The 13,520-nt window shown below is 32.5% G+C and overlaps 1 protein-coding gene across 1 annotated transcript in view; it reads left to right on the top strand.

The window, feature by feature from the left end:
• Window positions 1–13,520, top strand: part of LOC129219781 (phosphatidate phosphatase LPIN3-like) — a 103,862-nt gene that overhangs the window by 56,557 nt on the left and 33,785 nt on the right. The window contains exon 2 of the mRNA XM_054854081.1: window positions 10,740–10,947. Coding sequence (XP_054710056.1) covers window positions 10,768–10,947 — 180 coding nt within the window. The 5' untranslated portion in view covers window positions 10,740–10,767. The remainder of the gene's footprint in view (window positions 1–10,739; window positions 10,948–13,520) is intronic.

The following is a 13,520-nucleotide window of genomic DNA, read 5'->3' as shown; positions in this document are numbered from 1 at the left end:
TAAGCAAACTCATGATAGAATTCGTGTTAATTGTATGACACATATAGATTTATTTCAGCTGTGTGGAACCGCGAGCATTATTAGTGACTTAATATGATGAATGAGAAGGATTTAATTGAAAAAGTACAAAGGGGGGGGGGGAGGCACTTATTTTTGGGCATCAGTCACTGTTTTCTGTTCTGTGTTCTGACATTTTTTTCAAGGCAGTAATGTAATTATTGAAATTTGTGAGGCGGAAAAAGTTTCCGATTCTAAAACTGTCCAGTTGAGATTTAGAAGAAACTGTTATGATTTTCTTTCTTAAATTCGTTCTCATGGTATTGACTTTTCCTCCCCTTCTTCAGGGAGTGAATGGGTTGGCTTCTTTCATGGATCTTTGCCAGATAAACAAGTTGATATTCTTTGCATTGCTTTTTTCTATCTATTCTTCCCTTTCGTTGTCAAGGTTTTTTGTGAAGTATTGTTTCTTCCATAATCGCACGAAGTGCTGTTTTGTACTTCAAGTCTTTTTTAATGAATTTCACATAAAGTTTTTAGTTAATTCTGAAACTTATCATTATCAGTTCCTTTTCTCTCTTTTCTTTCCTTATTATTATTATTTTTCTTATTAAATCAAAAAATCGATTTTCATGGAAAGGTATAAAACTTATATTAATGCGTCATATTTTAAAATTAGGCTTCTTTTTCAGCCATTCCACCGAAAACGGTCATTTTGTCCCTCACGTGACGCCACGTATATTTCATTAAAAATAATACTTTAAAATATTGTAACAGATCCGGCGAGACTTCCAACTTTCTTGAAAGGATGACACAGTTCTTGATAAAAACACAGGAGTTTTATTTACACTATGTACAGGAGAAATCGTTAACAACTGCTAAATTAATCATCAGCAATTAAACAAGCATCACACAACACCGTAAACTCAACGGTTACACACGTATTTACTTCCAAATACGAAAACAACACAGCGAAATGCCTCGCAATAAACAGAGCTAATACACTCTCAGTACAAATTCTCAATCGAAACTAAACTGTTTATCACGCGGGACGCCTTTATAAACATCGAAAGAAATCTCTCAAATATTCCAAACGCTTCTGGAAAATAGTAGACCGTTATCAAATTTTATCAATGAACAAAAAAAGAAATAGGGGGTTCGTATACATTAGCCATATGTTAAGGGGTTGTATATTCATTACGGGAAACTATTTACAGGTTACGTTACTACAATAATTACTATTTACAGAATTTGTAACAATATAAATGGACAAATCTTTTCTGCTTAGCAAATTACAAACTTATGTGTGATTTCTTAAGCGAAATATTTCGTCATTACCCTGAACCATCATGTGCGGAACAAAGGATTGACTTTATCGTGAAATGACTAAGGTGACCATATGTCCCGTTTTCATTCATCCTGTCCCGTTGTCACCGTACATACCCACGGCCTCCTAAAGTTTAGGAAGCCGTGACATACCTGAAAATCCCGTTTTCTGAAGTGACAGACGAGAACACTGAAGCTTCAACCAAGTCACTGGGTGGAGCTCTTCAAACATTTTCATACTCATAAATTTAATTATGCATAATTATTCAATGTATTTTTATTTGCCTGCATGTAATGCACTCAAAGGATATTTTCGCTTGTATCTAATTTGTGAGCCAGCGAAAAAGCAGTTGCAAATTGCAGTTCTTAAAGCAATGTTGGTTCAAAAAAAGTAAGTTGAGTGAAATTCCTTCAAGAATTTAATTCCTATTTAAAATCAGCACCAAATGTACTCTAGCAAATTTGTACATTTGTAAAAGAAGAATTTATGTATTTTCAAGTGTTCATGTTTTTTTTTGTCACAAACTATGGGGGGGGGGCAAGGCCGTAGACAGGGTGGGGACCGTCGGGATAAATATTCCCCCGAAATTTTAACCTTTCTCTAAAAAATAAAGAAACGAAGACTAACTGATCAAAATTCTTCCCTTTACTCCTCCTTCACTTGACCTTGTTATACCATTCTTCTTTCCAGTCGGACCCTTTCTCCTTCTCACCCCCTTCACACCTACATACACATTAAAAAAAAAAAAATTAAACGTCCTAACTTTTTTACACCTTGGATCTTTCCCAAAATGTTAATGACTTTTATTACAAAATAACATTTATAAAACATTCGTTATATATACTTCAACAATACTCAACAGATTTACATGATCAAAACTACCATTTTTAATCTAATCATACTTTTGATTAAATGCGTAATTTTGCAGATCAACCCTTAAGGGTGTTTTTTTTCAGGTGCCAATTGTAGATTGCTTAATTCAACTGTGACTATTTTCACTAACTTGCTCGAAAGTTTTTCTAAAAGCCTCTGTTGCGTGCATTTGTAATTGTAGACATGTAATAAATAGTGATGTTCCGGATATCCGTATCCGCGGATATCCGAGGAAAAATGAAGATCTGTATCCGTATCCGTTACTTTTTTGACGGATCTTAAACAGATCTTTTCTGTTCTAAAAATTTTTAAATATTTTAACTAGTCGACCCGTGCGGAACTCCGCACTGTACTTCGAATCGTTTCATAAGGCATTTCGCTCTTTAAAAATTTCAAAGAAAGAATATTATGAAGAAAAACCGAAAAAAGTAAGCGCAAAAGAGAAGGCATGTAATTTGAAGACATCAGTAACAAAACCTCGTTAAATACAACGTTGTGATAATTTGATCATCGCTCCCCTTTTGATTGTACGTATTTTCAATGCAAATATAAATATCATTAAAAGTGTGGCTGAGTGACACGTAAAAAATCAGTAATTTTGCATGTGAAAAAACAGGTTGTGGCAAATACAGTCCTGCCCATGTGAGCATCTGACGGAAAAAAAAAGAAACATTAAAGAGATATTTAGTATCACGGATTCGAACTGGCGCCATTCTGATGAACAGTACGACGCTCCAACAAACCTAGCAACTGTGCCTTCCTTTTCGAATGCTGTTCATTGAAGTAATGCGTAATAAAACACAGTAAAAAAGTTTTTCGCCGAAAAAAAATAATAAGATTATGCGTCTATGTTTTGTCATTAGCCAGCATGATACGATTTAAAATTATTCGTAAAACATGGAATTTGATTAAAGAATGAAGATCTCACGTAGCGATTGAAAAAAACATTCTAGAGAAGTAATAATTTCGGTTGAAAAAAATAAGTGTTTTTATTTTTGAATATTCAACATTTTCCCATAGCAGGCTTCTTTTACCTGTACGGCTTAAAAGCCCGCACTTGTTTTTCTTTTAATCGAACACTTGAAATTCAAAACCAAAACCAGTTGAACTGAGTCCGTTTTTTAAGTGTAATTTTTCGAACGCAGACAAAATGTTTTTTTTTTTTTCAGCCGAAAGCAGAGGAGTAGAAAATGATTTCTTACTAATGAAGTTGATAATAATTTTAATGTTTTATATATCGTATTAGAATAAATAATTAAAGGTTTACTGGTTGAAACTCGTAGTTTTAGTTCGTTATAGTATTTTTTCATTTGTACAAAAGTTCGAACACTGCTATTAGAAAAATCTACATTTCAGCATACAATGAAAATGTTTTTCTGCACAAAAAGGATTCCCTTGAGGTATATCTAATTCTTTTTTTATGCTTACATTATGCTCAGTGGTCTGGACGGAGTCAAAGCTTAAAGAAATAAAGGGAAGAACACCCTTCGATTAGCAGTCAACTTATCTGAATGATAACTGTAGTCAACATAAAGGAGTCGAAACACCAAATAGCATTCCCACTGCAATTTATTTTATTACATGTGTTATCTGTTGTATGTTATGAGTACATGTAATGCGTAATATTACTGTAAATTTGCTATTATGTCAGACAGTCCGAACTGGTCCGAAGTTCATACACTTTATAGCCGAACGCTCTACCGAAAAAAAAAAATAACCACAGGTAATTTTAAATTTTTTTTCTTGCCGAGAAGTGTTTTTATTTTTAAAATTTTTTTAATTTACAATTTGTTATCGCAGGCTGTTTGAACCGTTATGACTTAGATGGCAGCACGTGTTCATCATTTAACAGCACGGTTAAAATACAAAATAATTTGAACTAAGTTCTTTTTTAAGCGTAGCTTTTCAAATGTAGTAAAAATGTGATACGCTATTTGTTTTTTTTTTTTGCAAAAAAAAAGAAGAAAAATATATATATTACCCTTTAAATTGAGGTAGTATTTTTTTATTTGTACAAGGAGTCAAAAACTCATTAGAAGAAACTATATTTCAACATACAATTTATTATATTTTACTGAACATAAAATAATTCCAATGTAGTCTGAAATCTTAAACCTGATACTTATATTTTCTGATACTTATACTTCTTACTTTTTCTATTAATTTAGCTCCGTGTTGCATCAAGTTTTCATAACAGCTAGGAGCGTTTCTACCTCATGTGTTCCCTCATATTTATTATTCATGTAATGCGCGAAATTTTTCTAATTTTTTGATGCAGATTGTCCGGACGTGGTCCCGAACACGCATTCTCCTGGTTGCGAAGAGAACGCTCTGCCGATCAAGCTATTCAGCTCTGTCGGTCATAGTGCAAATTAAAGTTATAAGTTTAACTGAAAACCTCATTCTGGTTCTTTAAAACAGGTTTTTCGGCTGAAAAACACAATTTTTAGACCGTGGGTCTATTTTTCGTCGGTAGTCAGCACCATAAGCTTTAAAATAAGGCGTAAATCAAAGAAATCGATCAAGAATTGAGGAAAATCTGGCGTAGAAACCAAAAACAGGCTACAGAAATAATATATAAGGATTAAAGACTTAAATTTTGTTTAAATTGGGTTTTATTCCCTATTTAAAGTATAAGGTATCATTTCAGAAGCCGACGGCCCTCTGAGACATGTTTTTAATTTTTAGTTCAATATTAGTTTTTGTTATTGATTTGGGGTTTCTGTTATTCTTCAGTTTGATTTTTCCCGGCATCCTGCAAAAAAAGTGAGACAAAAGTCTCTATTTACTGTTTGTAAAGGTGTTACCGGCTCTGTTATTCCGTCGCACAGTGGAGTATTTGACTGAAAATCCTGGCCAAAACTAGTTTGAAATTTTCACTCTTCTGAAGGCGACGCCCTTGTGTGCGTTTGTGCGCTGTACGGCGAAGCTATCCTTCTTATAGACACGAAACTTGGTATACAAGTTGTCTGAAATGTCTAATGTTACAATTTGAAACTCGATTTTTAAAATTTGAATTAGAAAATGAAATATTTAATATTTTATCCACGGTTTAGACTTTTGCATGTTTACGACCGTAAAAACGATCCTAGTAAACGTAGAAAAAAAACCAATGCATCACTAGATAGGAAAAATAATTTTCTTCAAGATTATGGTTTGTTTGAAGTTCTAACGTAATTAACCGAATTTCTAAGAATTTACAAAGGGAGGTCACTTTTTCGACTTTTTTCAATTATTCAATCGATGTAAACTAAAATTCTTGCATCCAATATTCTAATAATGTTATGGCTCTGAAACTTTTTAAGGAAATAATATAAACACCTTACCTTCATTTACAGCTAAAACGGTGAAGTTATGTTCTTTCACTGATTTCTAATGAATTTTTTTTCAATGGGTTGAAATAAAAATTTTCAATAATTTTCACTCGATCCGAAATGGATGCCACGGTTGGCTCTTTGCCAATAATGCTTAGACAAGTGATAAGTAAACATGTTCGATGCGAATGGCTGTTTTCCTTTGAAGATATGTAATTAAGTGCACTGTTCGAGGGGGAAAAAAGCAAAAAGCGGTTAAAAAATCCTAGTATTATGTACAAAACACTAATTTGAAACCAAAAAAATAATCAATTTTATTCTTTTCGTTTGGTTTCAATCATTAAAACCCTGAGTCATGCTCAAAAAGAATTAAAGACAAGGGTTTCGGGGTTACAAAAAACCTTTTTTCTATTGAAAAAAAAAAATAAATTAATGAACTAGGATATTATAACTGTAAAAACACTCGAAAATGGATATTCAAAAGCTCTTTGTTTTTGAATTGTATATATTGTACTCGTACCTTGGGTCGATCTTTAGTTTTACATCGCGTGATGTGTCCCTCTAAAAATTGTACGAACAAACTTGGAACTAAAATTTTATATAACTTTAATTTCACAATGTGTAGGTAAAATGTCTTAAATATGGATAGCTCGCTAGCGTAGGAGCGTTAGGAGACAATTACAATTGTCTCCTAAAGCTAGAAAGTGTGAGGGGGGGGGGGGAATTTCCCCCTTTTGCTACGTATAAGGGGGAAAAGACCCCCTCCCCCGGCACATTATTTGCAGCAATGATCTGAAAAAATATAAATATTTATTTATTTTATCTAAAATCTATCTCAATTTTAAGGAAGAGCAAATTTTCTTAGCGGGATCACAAAATAATTAAATTTATTAACTCATTAACGTACACGAGAAAATTAACATAACTGAACGCAAACACATGTTTTAGGGGTGAAATGAATCTCTTTAGCGATGCATAAAGGTAAGCGTTTCGAAATTAATTGGATGATTCTCATTCCATAACTTACATCTTTACACATTGATGAAGCGGTTTCTCGTAACCATGAAACTAGTGTCTGAAATTTTATTGATGTTTGTGCGCTTAAATATGTTGATTTTTTCATTCAGTAGTACTTTTGATAAACGTTTTACAAATTTATTAAATCTTTGTATGTAAATTCAGTTTAAAATCATGATTTGTCACAAAACGATCGGATTATGTACTTTTTTAAAAAAATTCATTAAAAAAAAGGGCAGTTGTAGGCGGAAGATTTTTTTGCAGAAATTAGCAATAGAGACTTTGCCAAATACGATGCAACTTTCAAAACAGCCCGACCGAGCCCGACACCCATTTAAAAAGCTTTCTCTAGTTATAAATTAAGGCGAAAAGCCTTTAAAAAGCTTCCGTACCACGTTTTCTTTATTTTTTTTACAAAAAGAAAATAAAAATATTTACTTTAATTTATAATTAGCACAAAGCGCTGACATTTCTTTATCCCGTTAAATGTATTTGGGTCAATTCCATTCATTTATAAAGCCAAAAAAAAATCTACACTGAAACGCAATAATTAAGCTGAAACGGAACAAAAAAGCGAAAATTCTTTTAGAAATCTCATCTTTTACCGAGGCTATGAGGAATTGTACGTGACTCAGGTTTCCAAAACAGGTGCCGATCGATGCACCAGTTAGTCAACTATCATAGAATAAATTTTCATAAAAATCGGGTAAATTTTTAATTTTGGACTTTTGGCCAGGATTTTCAGTCAAATACTCCACTGTGCGTCGGTCGAATTAATCTGGGTGGAATGGGTCAGCGCTGCATTTATGCTGAAATAAAATGCGAAAAATTATTTCTAGCCTATCCAGTAGCAGCTTTACATTCTTGCTCCTGTATCCTACATCTACAGAGCAAGCTAGAAATAATTTTTCACATTCTATTTAAGCATTAATGCTGCGCTGACCCGTTCCTTTCAACTCTCCATAAATTTTAACGGAGATTTCTTCAAAGAGTAAATCATAGTCTTTATTATATTTTCGCCGTAGATGACATTTTTTGAAGAAACAGTGTTATTATAGTGACGGGAATACCTTCCGTAATAAATTTTACACTTGGATTGTTGAGTTGGGCAAAAACGTTTTGAGATCCGTATCCATATCCGCGGATCTCCACACTAATGATCCGGATCCGTGTCCGTATCCGCGGATCCACTTTTTTAACGATCCGGCACATCACTAGTAATAAACACTGTGTCATGTATTATAGACCGTATAAGCGCAGGCAGTTAGTTCTCTTATTTTGTCGAGTCTAAATACATTACGAAATTTTTGAAGTAGTTAATCAAAATTATTATTAGAAACTAATTTTTTAATTACATTTCAGTTTAATTTTTGCAAACAACATAATAAACATAATTTTTAAACGCTATTTTTCCCATTATATGTCTGAAACCATTTTTGCCTCCGACCATGTCCCTCCCCAAAAAAATATCCTGGCTACGGTCTTGGGGGGGGGGGGAGGGGGTGAGAGCCACTTTTACTTAAAGAAACAGGTACAGATGCCAAAAATTATTGCATGTCCTGTTTTGAGGAAAACCGTAGGAATGGCCCATTAACACATAGCTTTTGTTATTTTACCAGTGAATTGCATTTGTATTTCTCTTTTATTATTCTCTTACAAATGAAAATTTGTTAACTTGATGTAATGAGTTAGAAGACAGATTTCAAGCGTTCTGAGATATCAGCAACGTTTCGTCTCGTCTATGTTCATCGATATTCATAGTTTCCTTCGGGTCGCAAGGAGATTTACGCAATAGGGTTCAAGGGAGTTAAATCTTGCCGATGAAGAAATTTCTAGCATCCTGGCGTTGGCGTTACTCTTTAAAAAAATTTGAACTCGCGCCAGGGGTACTCTCACCGGGGGGGGGGGGTAATTCTTTTATTTATTAATTACAATTTATTTATTGACTTATTTTTCATTTAAATTGTTTTTCTTTTTTAAAATTTATTTTTTCTATTTATATTTTTTATTTCATTTATTTAATTTGTGTCTCGCTCTCTCTGTGTGTGTATGTCATTGGTGTAACACAGAACTTTTCCAATAAAATAAATAATGATAATTAAAAATAAATATGAAATAATATTAAAAAAAAAATTAAAAAAAAAAAAAGCTAAAAATAAAAAAGGGAACGATGGTTGCGAAATTTTCTTTTTTGTTGGGGGGGGGGGGGTAGGATTTGCGCCATTGACTTTGGTAGGGTGGGCACCCTTGACCCTCGAAACAAAGAATTTCTACAGAGATTCATTCATGTAATAAAAAATATAAATGCTTGAAAATAAATTTTGCCCGATACACGAAAGCTCAGAAAAATGGTAGCTCGCTTTTTGTTTTCAAATGATGACAGATTCGTGAGCTTTTTGATATTTCCTCATGCAAGTGTCAATCGTTCAAAAAATAACTTTGCTGAAAATAGCTGAAAGTGAAAGGAGTTGAAAAAGCTTTCCTTCGCTATCAAATGATTTGCAGGAAAATGGTTCTGTATCGTGTTGGTGTGAAAAGAAAACCACGAACTAAAATGAAAAATCGAGAGCACTGATGTGAACGCGAAATGGATTGGCCTTAGGGATATCAGCTGTCCGAACGACCAGATCACTGCTCTCTTGTTACCTATTTTGTAAATCTATCTGTACACCATTTCTTTCAAAGCATTTTATGTATTTTTTGCTATTTGATCATTTTACATTTTATTGCGTTTGTATGTTGGTTGGGAGGTGATCAAAAACTATTTGCACCAAAAGTCGATGTGAGTAAGTGACGATGCGTTACCTTTTCGCCTTCCTCTTTGTCGATTCATGCCAGAGAATAGGGTTGTTTCCTTCAGTTAATAGTACTACCTTTAGTCACTAAATTTGATAGTATGAAAAAAAAAACCCCCTTAACATTGAGCCACAAGAAACATTTATTTTCCCAATAGTTGTTTTTCATTATTTTTTTTAAATGTCCGCATCGATTTAAATAATCGCTAAAAGATATTAAACTTTGACAAATTATTGATAAAATGGTTAAAAATTATGTTTTTAATCATGCTCTTTCAGAAAACACAACTTTAAAAATTTCGGAAACAACTCAATTTCTGAACTTAAAGGTTGATTGATCTTAATTGCAACAAATTTTTGTACTATTTCAAACAATTTTTAAAAATGTGTTAATATTTTGTTTCGTGAGACTATTTCTGGAACTGGGATTTTTTAACCTATAATTTTTTCGTTATTAATTTATGCCGTTTTCCGTTTCTTAGAATTAAATCTGAATAGTTACGATTTTTGCAACCGTCTTTCTGCAAGAAGTCTTTCCATTTCACTCATTGCTGGTAACATCTTCTTGGAAAAGGGCATCTGTCAGCAATGAAATCGTTTTATTCATTGTTATTCAAAAAAGAATCGTATTCTTTTCCGCCTTCATGTTATCTTGGATAAAAATGTAGAGGTTATTTTTTGTTCTTTTGCCCATTCAATTGCAAATCGTTATCTTGAAACGATATCGAATATTTTCCCCCTTTGGATAAAAATAGTGCCAGCTAGATGGAACTTGCTGATTTGTGTGACCATCGATAAATCGCATTATTAGAGCTTGTGATCTTGGAACGTTCGGTCTACTTTTAAAAGTTAAGAAAGCATAGTGTCGAAATAACTGCCTTTTCTAGCTTTATTTGAGAATAGCCAAGCATAGAAATTTTTTTTTCTTTTGAAGTTGTTAAAACTTTTATGTGTAATTTACACACATGTATGTGAGTATTTAGTTTTTAGCTTATTGTCTCTTGTTGAGCACATAGTTTTTACTTATTTTTTGGTTTTCATGTGAAACATGTGAGCTTTTTGTGTGTTTGTTTTTGAGCAATCAAAATTACGTTGATTTACCCGTGACGTTTCCTATTCTGTTGTCTTTATGATTACTAAGTAACCAGTTTTGTGATCAATTGCCGCCTGAACAATGAAGTTCATGAAAGATGAAGTATTTATCTATTAGCTTATTTTTTGCAGACGATAAAGATTTTCAATTTTATTTATTTTATTTATTTATTTATTTATTTTTTTTGAGACCATAAATCTTTTCGCATCTTTGATTCTTTTTTGTTAGTTGTTTTTTTTTCGTTACTTATTTAAGCTGTAAAATTTTTGTGAAACTAAAATACTTTTTTTTAAATTGAGTCCCTTTCTCTCTCTCGATTTTAGGTAGGCAAATTGTGTGTGAACGTTCAAGATGCTGTACATTGGGAAATTTATCAATAACTTTAAAGATTTCTACAATGAAATCAACTCTGCTACCCTTACTGGAGCGATTGATGTTATTATTGTCAGACAGCCGGATGGATCGTATGTCTGTTCGCCGTTTCACGTGCGGTTTGGGAAGATTGGAGTTTTGCGGAGCAGAGAAAAAGTGGTAAGCTTTTATTCATTTATTTTCATAGTGTTGTATTTGAAAGCTTTTCTAGGGGCAGGAAAAGACTATGTTTTATCTGAAAATAAATTTTTTAACATTGCAAAATTTAATTGAAATAACTTACATATGTTGTAGTTTCCTGGCCCCCCTCCCCCTCCAGTAATAACGAAACCTCTTCTAATGATCAATAAAATGCATTCAAATATTTTTTCTATTACTGAATTTAAGTTCTTGAGTAAAAATGTTTTCTTTTTTATAGTTGATTGAGTAAAGTGTGGGGACTTTCAAATTTTTTCCTATTAGAGTTTGGAGTTGGGAAAGTTTAGAAAATTATTCTTCTGTCATTTTTCAATGCTGAATGATACACATTCCAGTTCTAACTTAGAATTATTTAGCTTGCTGCTTATGTACCCATGCAAAATATGTTATACACTATATACTTTTTTGCTAAACGATTTAATGAAACAAATAATTGAAATAAAATGTTAAAAAAAAAGTGTAAAATGAATTAGAGACAATCGTAAGGAAAATAAATAACATTCCTTTGTTGTAACATAGCTCTCAAAAAGCTTAAGATTGTTTACAACCGTGATTCATGCTCATTTGTACCATTAACATTTATATATGTATGAGAGATTGATTAATTTTATTAGCATCATTACTTTGGAATTTTTTGTGGCATGTGAACAGTATAAATATCCAACTTGCTATCCAGTCAAGTGTTTCGGGCATATGGAAATTTGCCAACATATTCAGAACTTTTAAGTGCTTTGTTGCCATCTAAAAGAGTTAAATAAATCCAACAGAATGTAGTCTCCTCTTTAAGAGTTTTTTTTTTTTTTTTTAACGTTAAATTACAAGATTTTTTTCTAAATATAGATTTGTCTTGAACCAAAAATATGTGCACTTCTTCTATTTAGTATTTTACAACGTTTTTATTTTTATGTTTAAACATGAAAACATCATGCAAATTTTTCTTTGCGATCACAATTGTATTCTTGGATTTTAAATGAAACTGATTGTGAACTTATCCCAACCCATTGTTTGACCTTTTTTAACTCTTACTTTTTCTTCAAAACGTGATATATTGTATAGATTTTTAGAAACTGGTTTTGGTTTGAGTGATTCAAGTGCATGAATTAGTAAAATGAAAAGGAAAAACCTTTTTTGATAGTTGAAAACTATTTATGCAAAATTTATCCATAAACAGTGCTGCAAGGGGGGGGGGGGCACCTGGGGTGACTTGTTTGTTTTTATAACTTTAAAGCTACTTAAATGCATTGTAAAGTGTTCAAACCACCTTCTCCTTTTGGTGAGTCTCCCCCCCCCTTAAACTACAAGGTGAGTCCCCCAAATATTTTTTTCTCAACTCCAGTACAGTCGACTCCCGCTACAACGCGATCCGACTTAGGCGAAATGGCTATAACATGGTTTTTTCCCCAGAATAGAATTTTAGATCTAACGCGAATTCCTCGTGTGCAACACAAAAATTTTCGGAAGGGAATTGTGGTATCTAAGTATTGACTTTGTTATTGGGTACTAAAAATTTTTTTTGGTGAATGAACCTTCATCCCTTTAGCATCACTAAGAGCAGAAGTTCCCACATCGTACTAGTCTGAACATTGCTTATACAAATACTCCTCATTTTCCATTTACTTTTTTCATTCTAAATGTGAATGTTGATGAAATATAATGACACCTAAGAGCGCTGTTTGATCTAAAGTTTGTGAAGATGAAAGAAAAAGAGAAAGTTTCTGACAATTTAAGAAAAGCTAAAGGTTATGTGCATGAACAACTATAAAATGTGTTGAAGGTAGCACAACTATTAGGTATGAATGAATCTTTCATATGTACAATTAAAAGTCAAGAAAAGAAAATCTGTAAAAGTTCACAGAGTAGTATCTAAGAAAAATGCAAAAATTATAAAAATGGAATCTGCTCTGATATTGTGAATTTAAGAAACTAGGAAGAGGGGTGTTACCATAGATGGAAACCTTATAAAAAAAAATGGGGAAGCAACTGTATTGTTCATTTAAAAATGTATAAGAATAACGGTTTGATCACGCAGCATAAATCATCATCATCTTCACTTTTTTATGTTACAAATATCATTACTGGATCTACTATACATTACAACTATAATGCTTTGTTTTTTTTACTACATACTGTACGTACTATACTGGTTTACTTTTTTCTTTCTTTCCCATTGATCACTGATTTGGTGCATCGTAGCAGTATTTTGGGTTGAATAAAACACTTTTTTTTAATAAAATACAAATAAAAATTCAGTTTTTTATGTAAGAAACAGTAATGTATAGTTGATAAATGACTTTTAACAGTTTTAGGCGGTGTTTACATGTGTTTAAAATAATTGGGTATATTTATAAAAGTTTTTACACACACCCTTCGCCACAACGCAAAACTTTGACTTACGCGAGGGGTCTTGGAATGCATCCCTCGCGTAAGTCGGGATTCGACTGTACACTTGTCTGCACCACTATCATTTAGTTCATAAGTGATTTTAATTTATCTTTTTCATGATATTCATTCATTTTAGTTGCAATTATTTCATA

Source organism: Uloborus diversus, chromosome 4, assembly GCF_026930045.1.
Source record: "Uloborus diversus isolate 005 chromosome 4, Udiv.v.3.1, whole genome shotgun sequence".
Taxonomy (NCBI): Eukaryota; Metazoa; Arthropoda; class Arachnida; order Araneae; family Uloboridae; genus Uloborus; species Uloborus diversus.
Note: the sequence above shows the minus strand (reverse complement) of the source record. Positions and strands in the feature narration are given on the sequence as shown.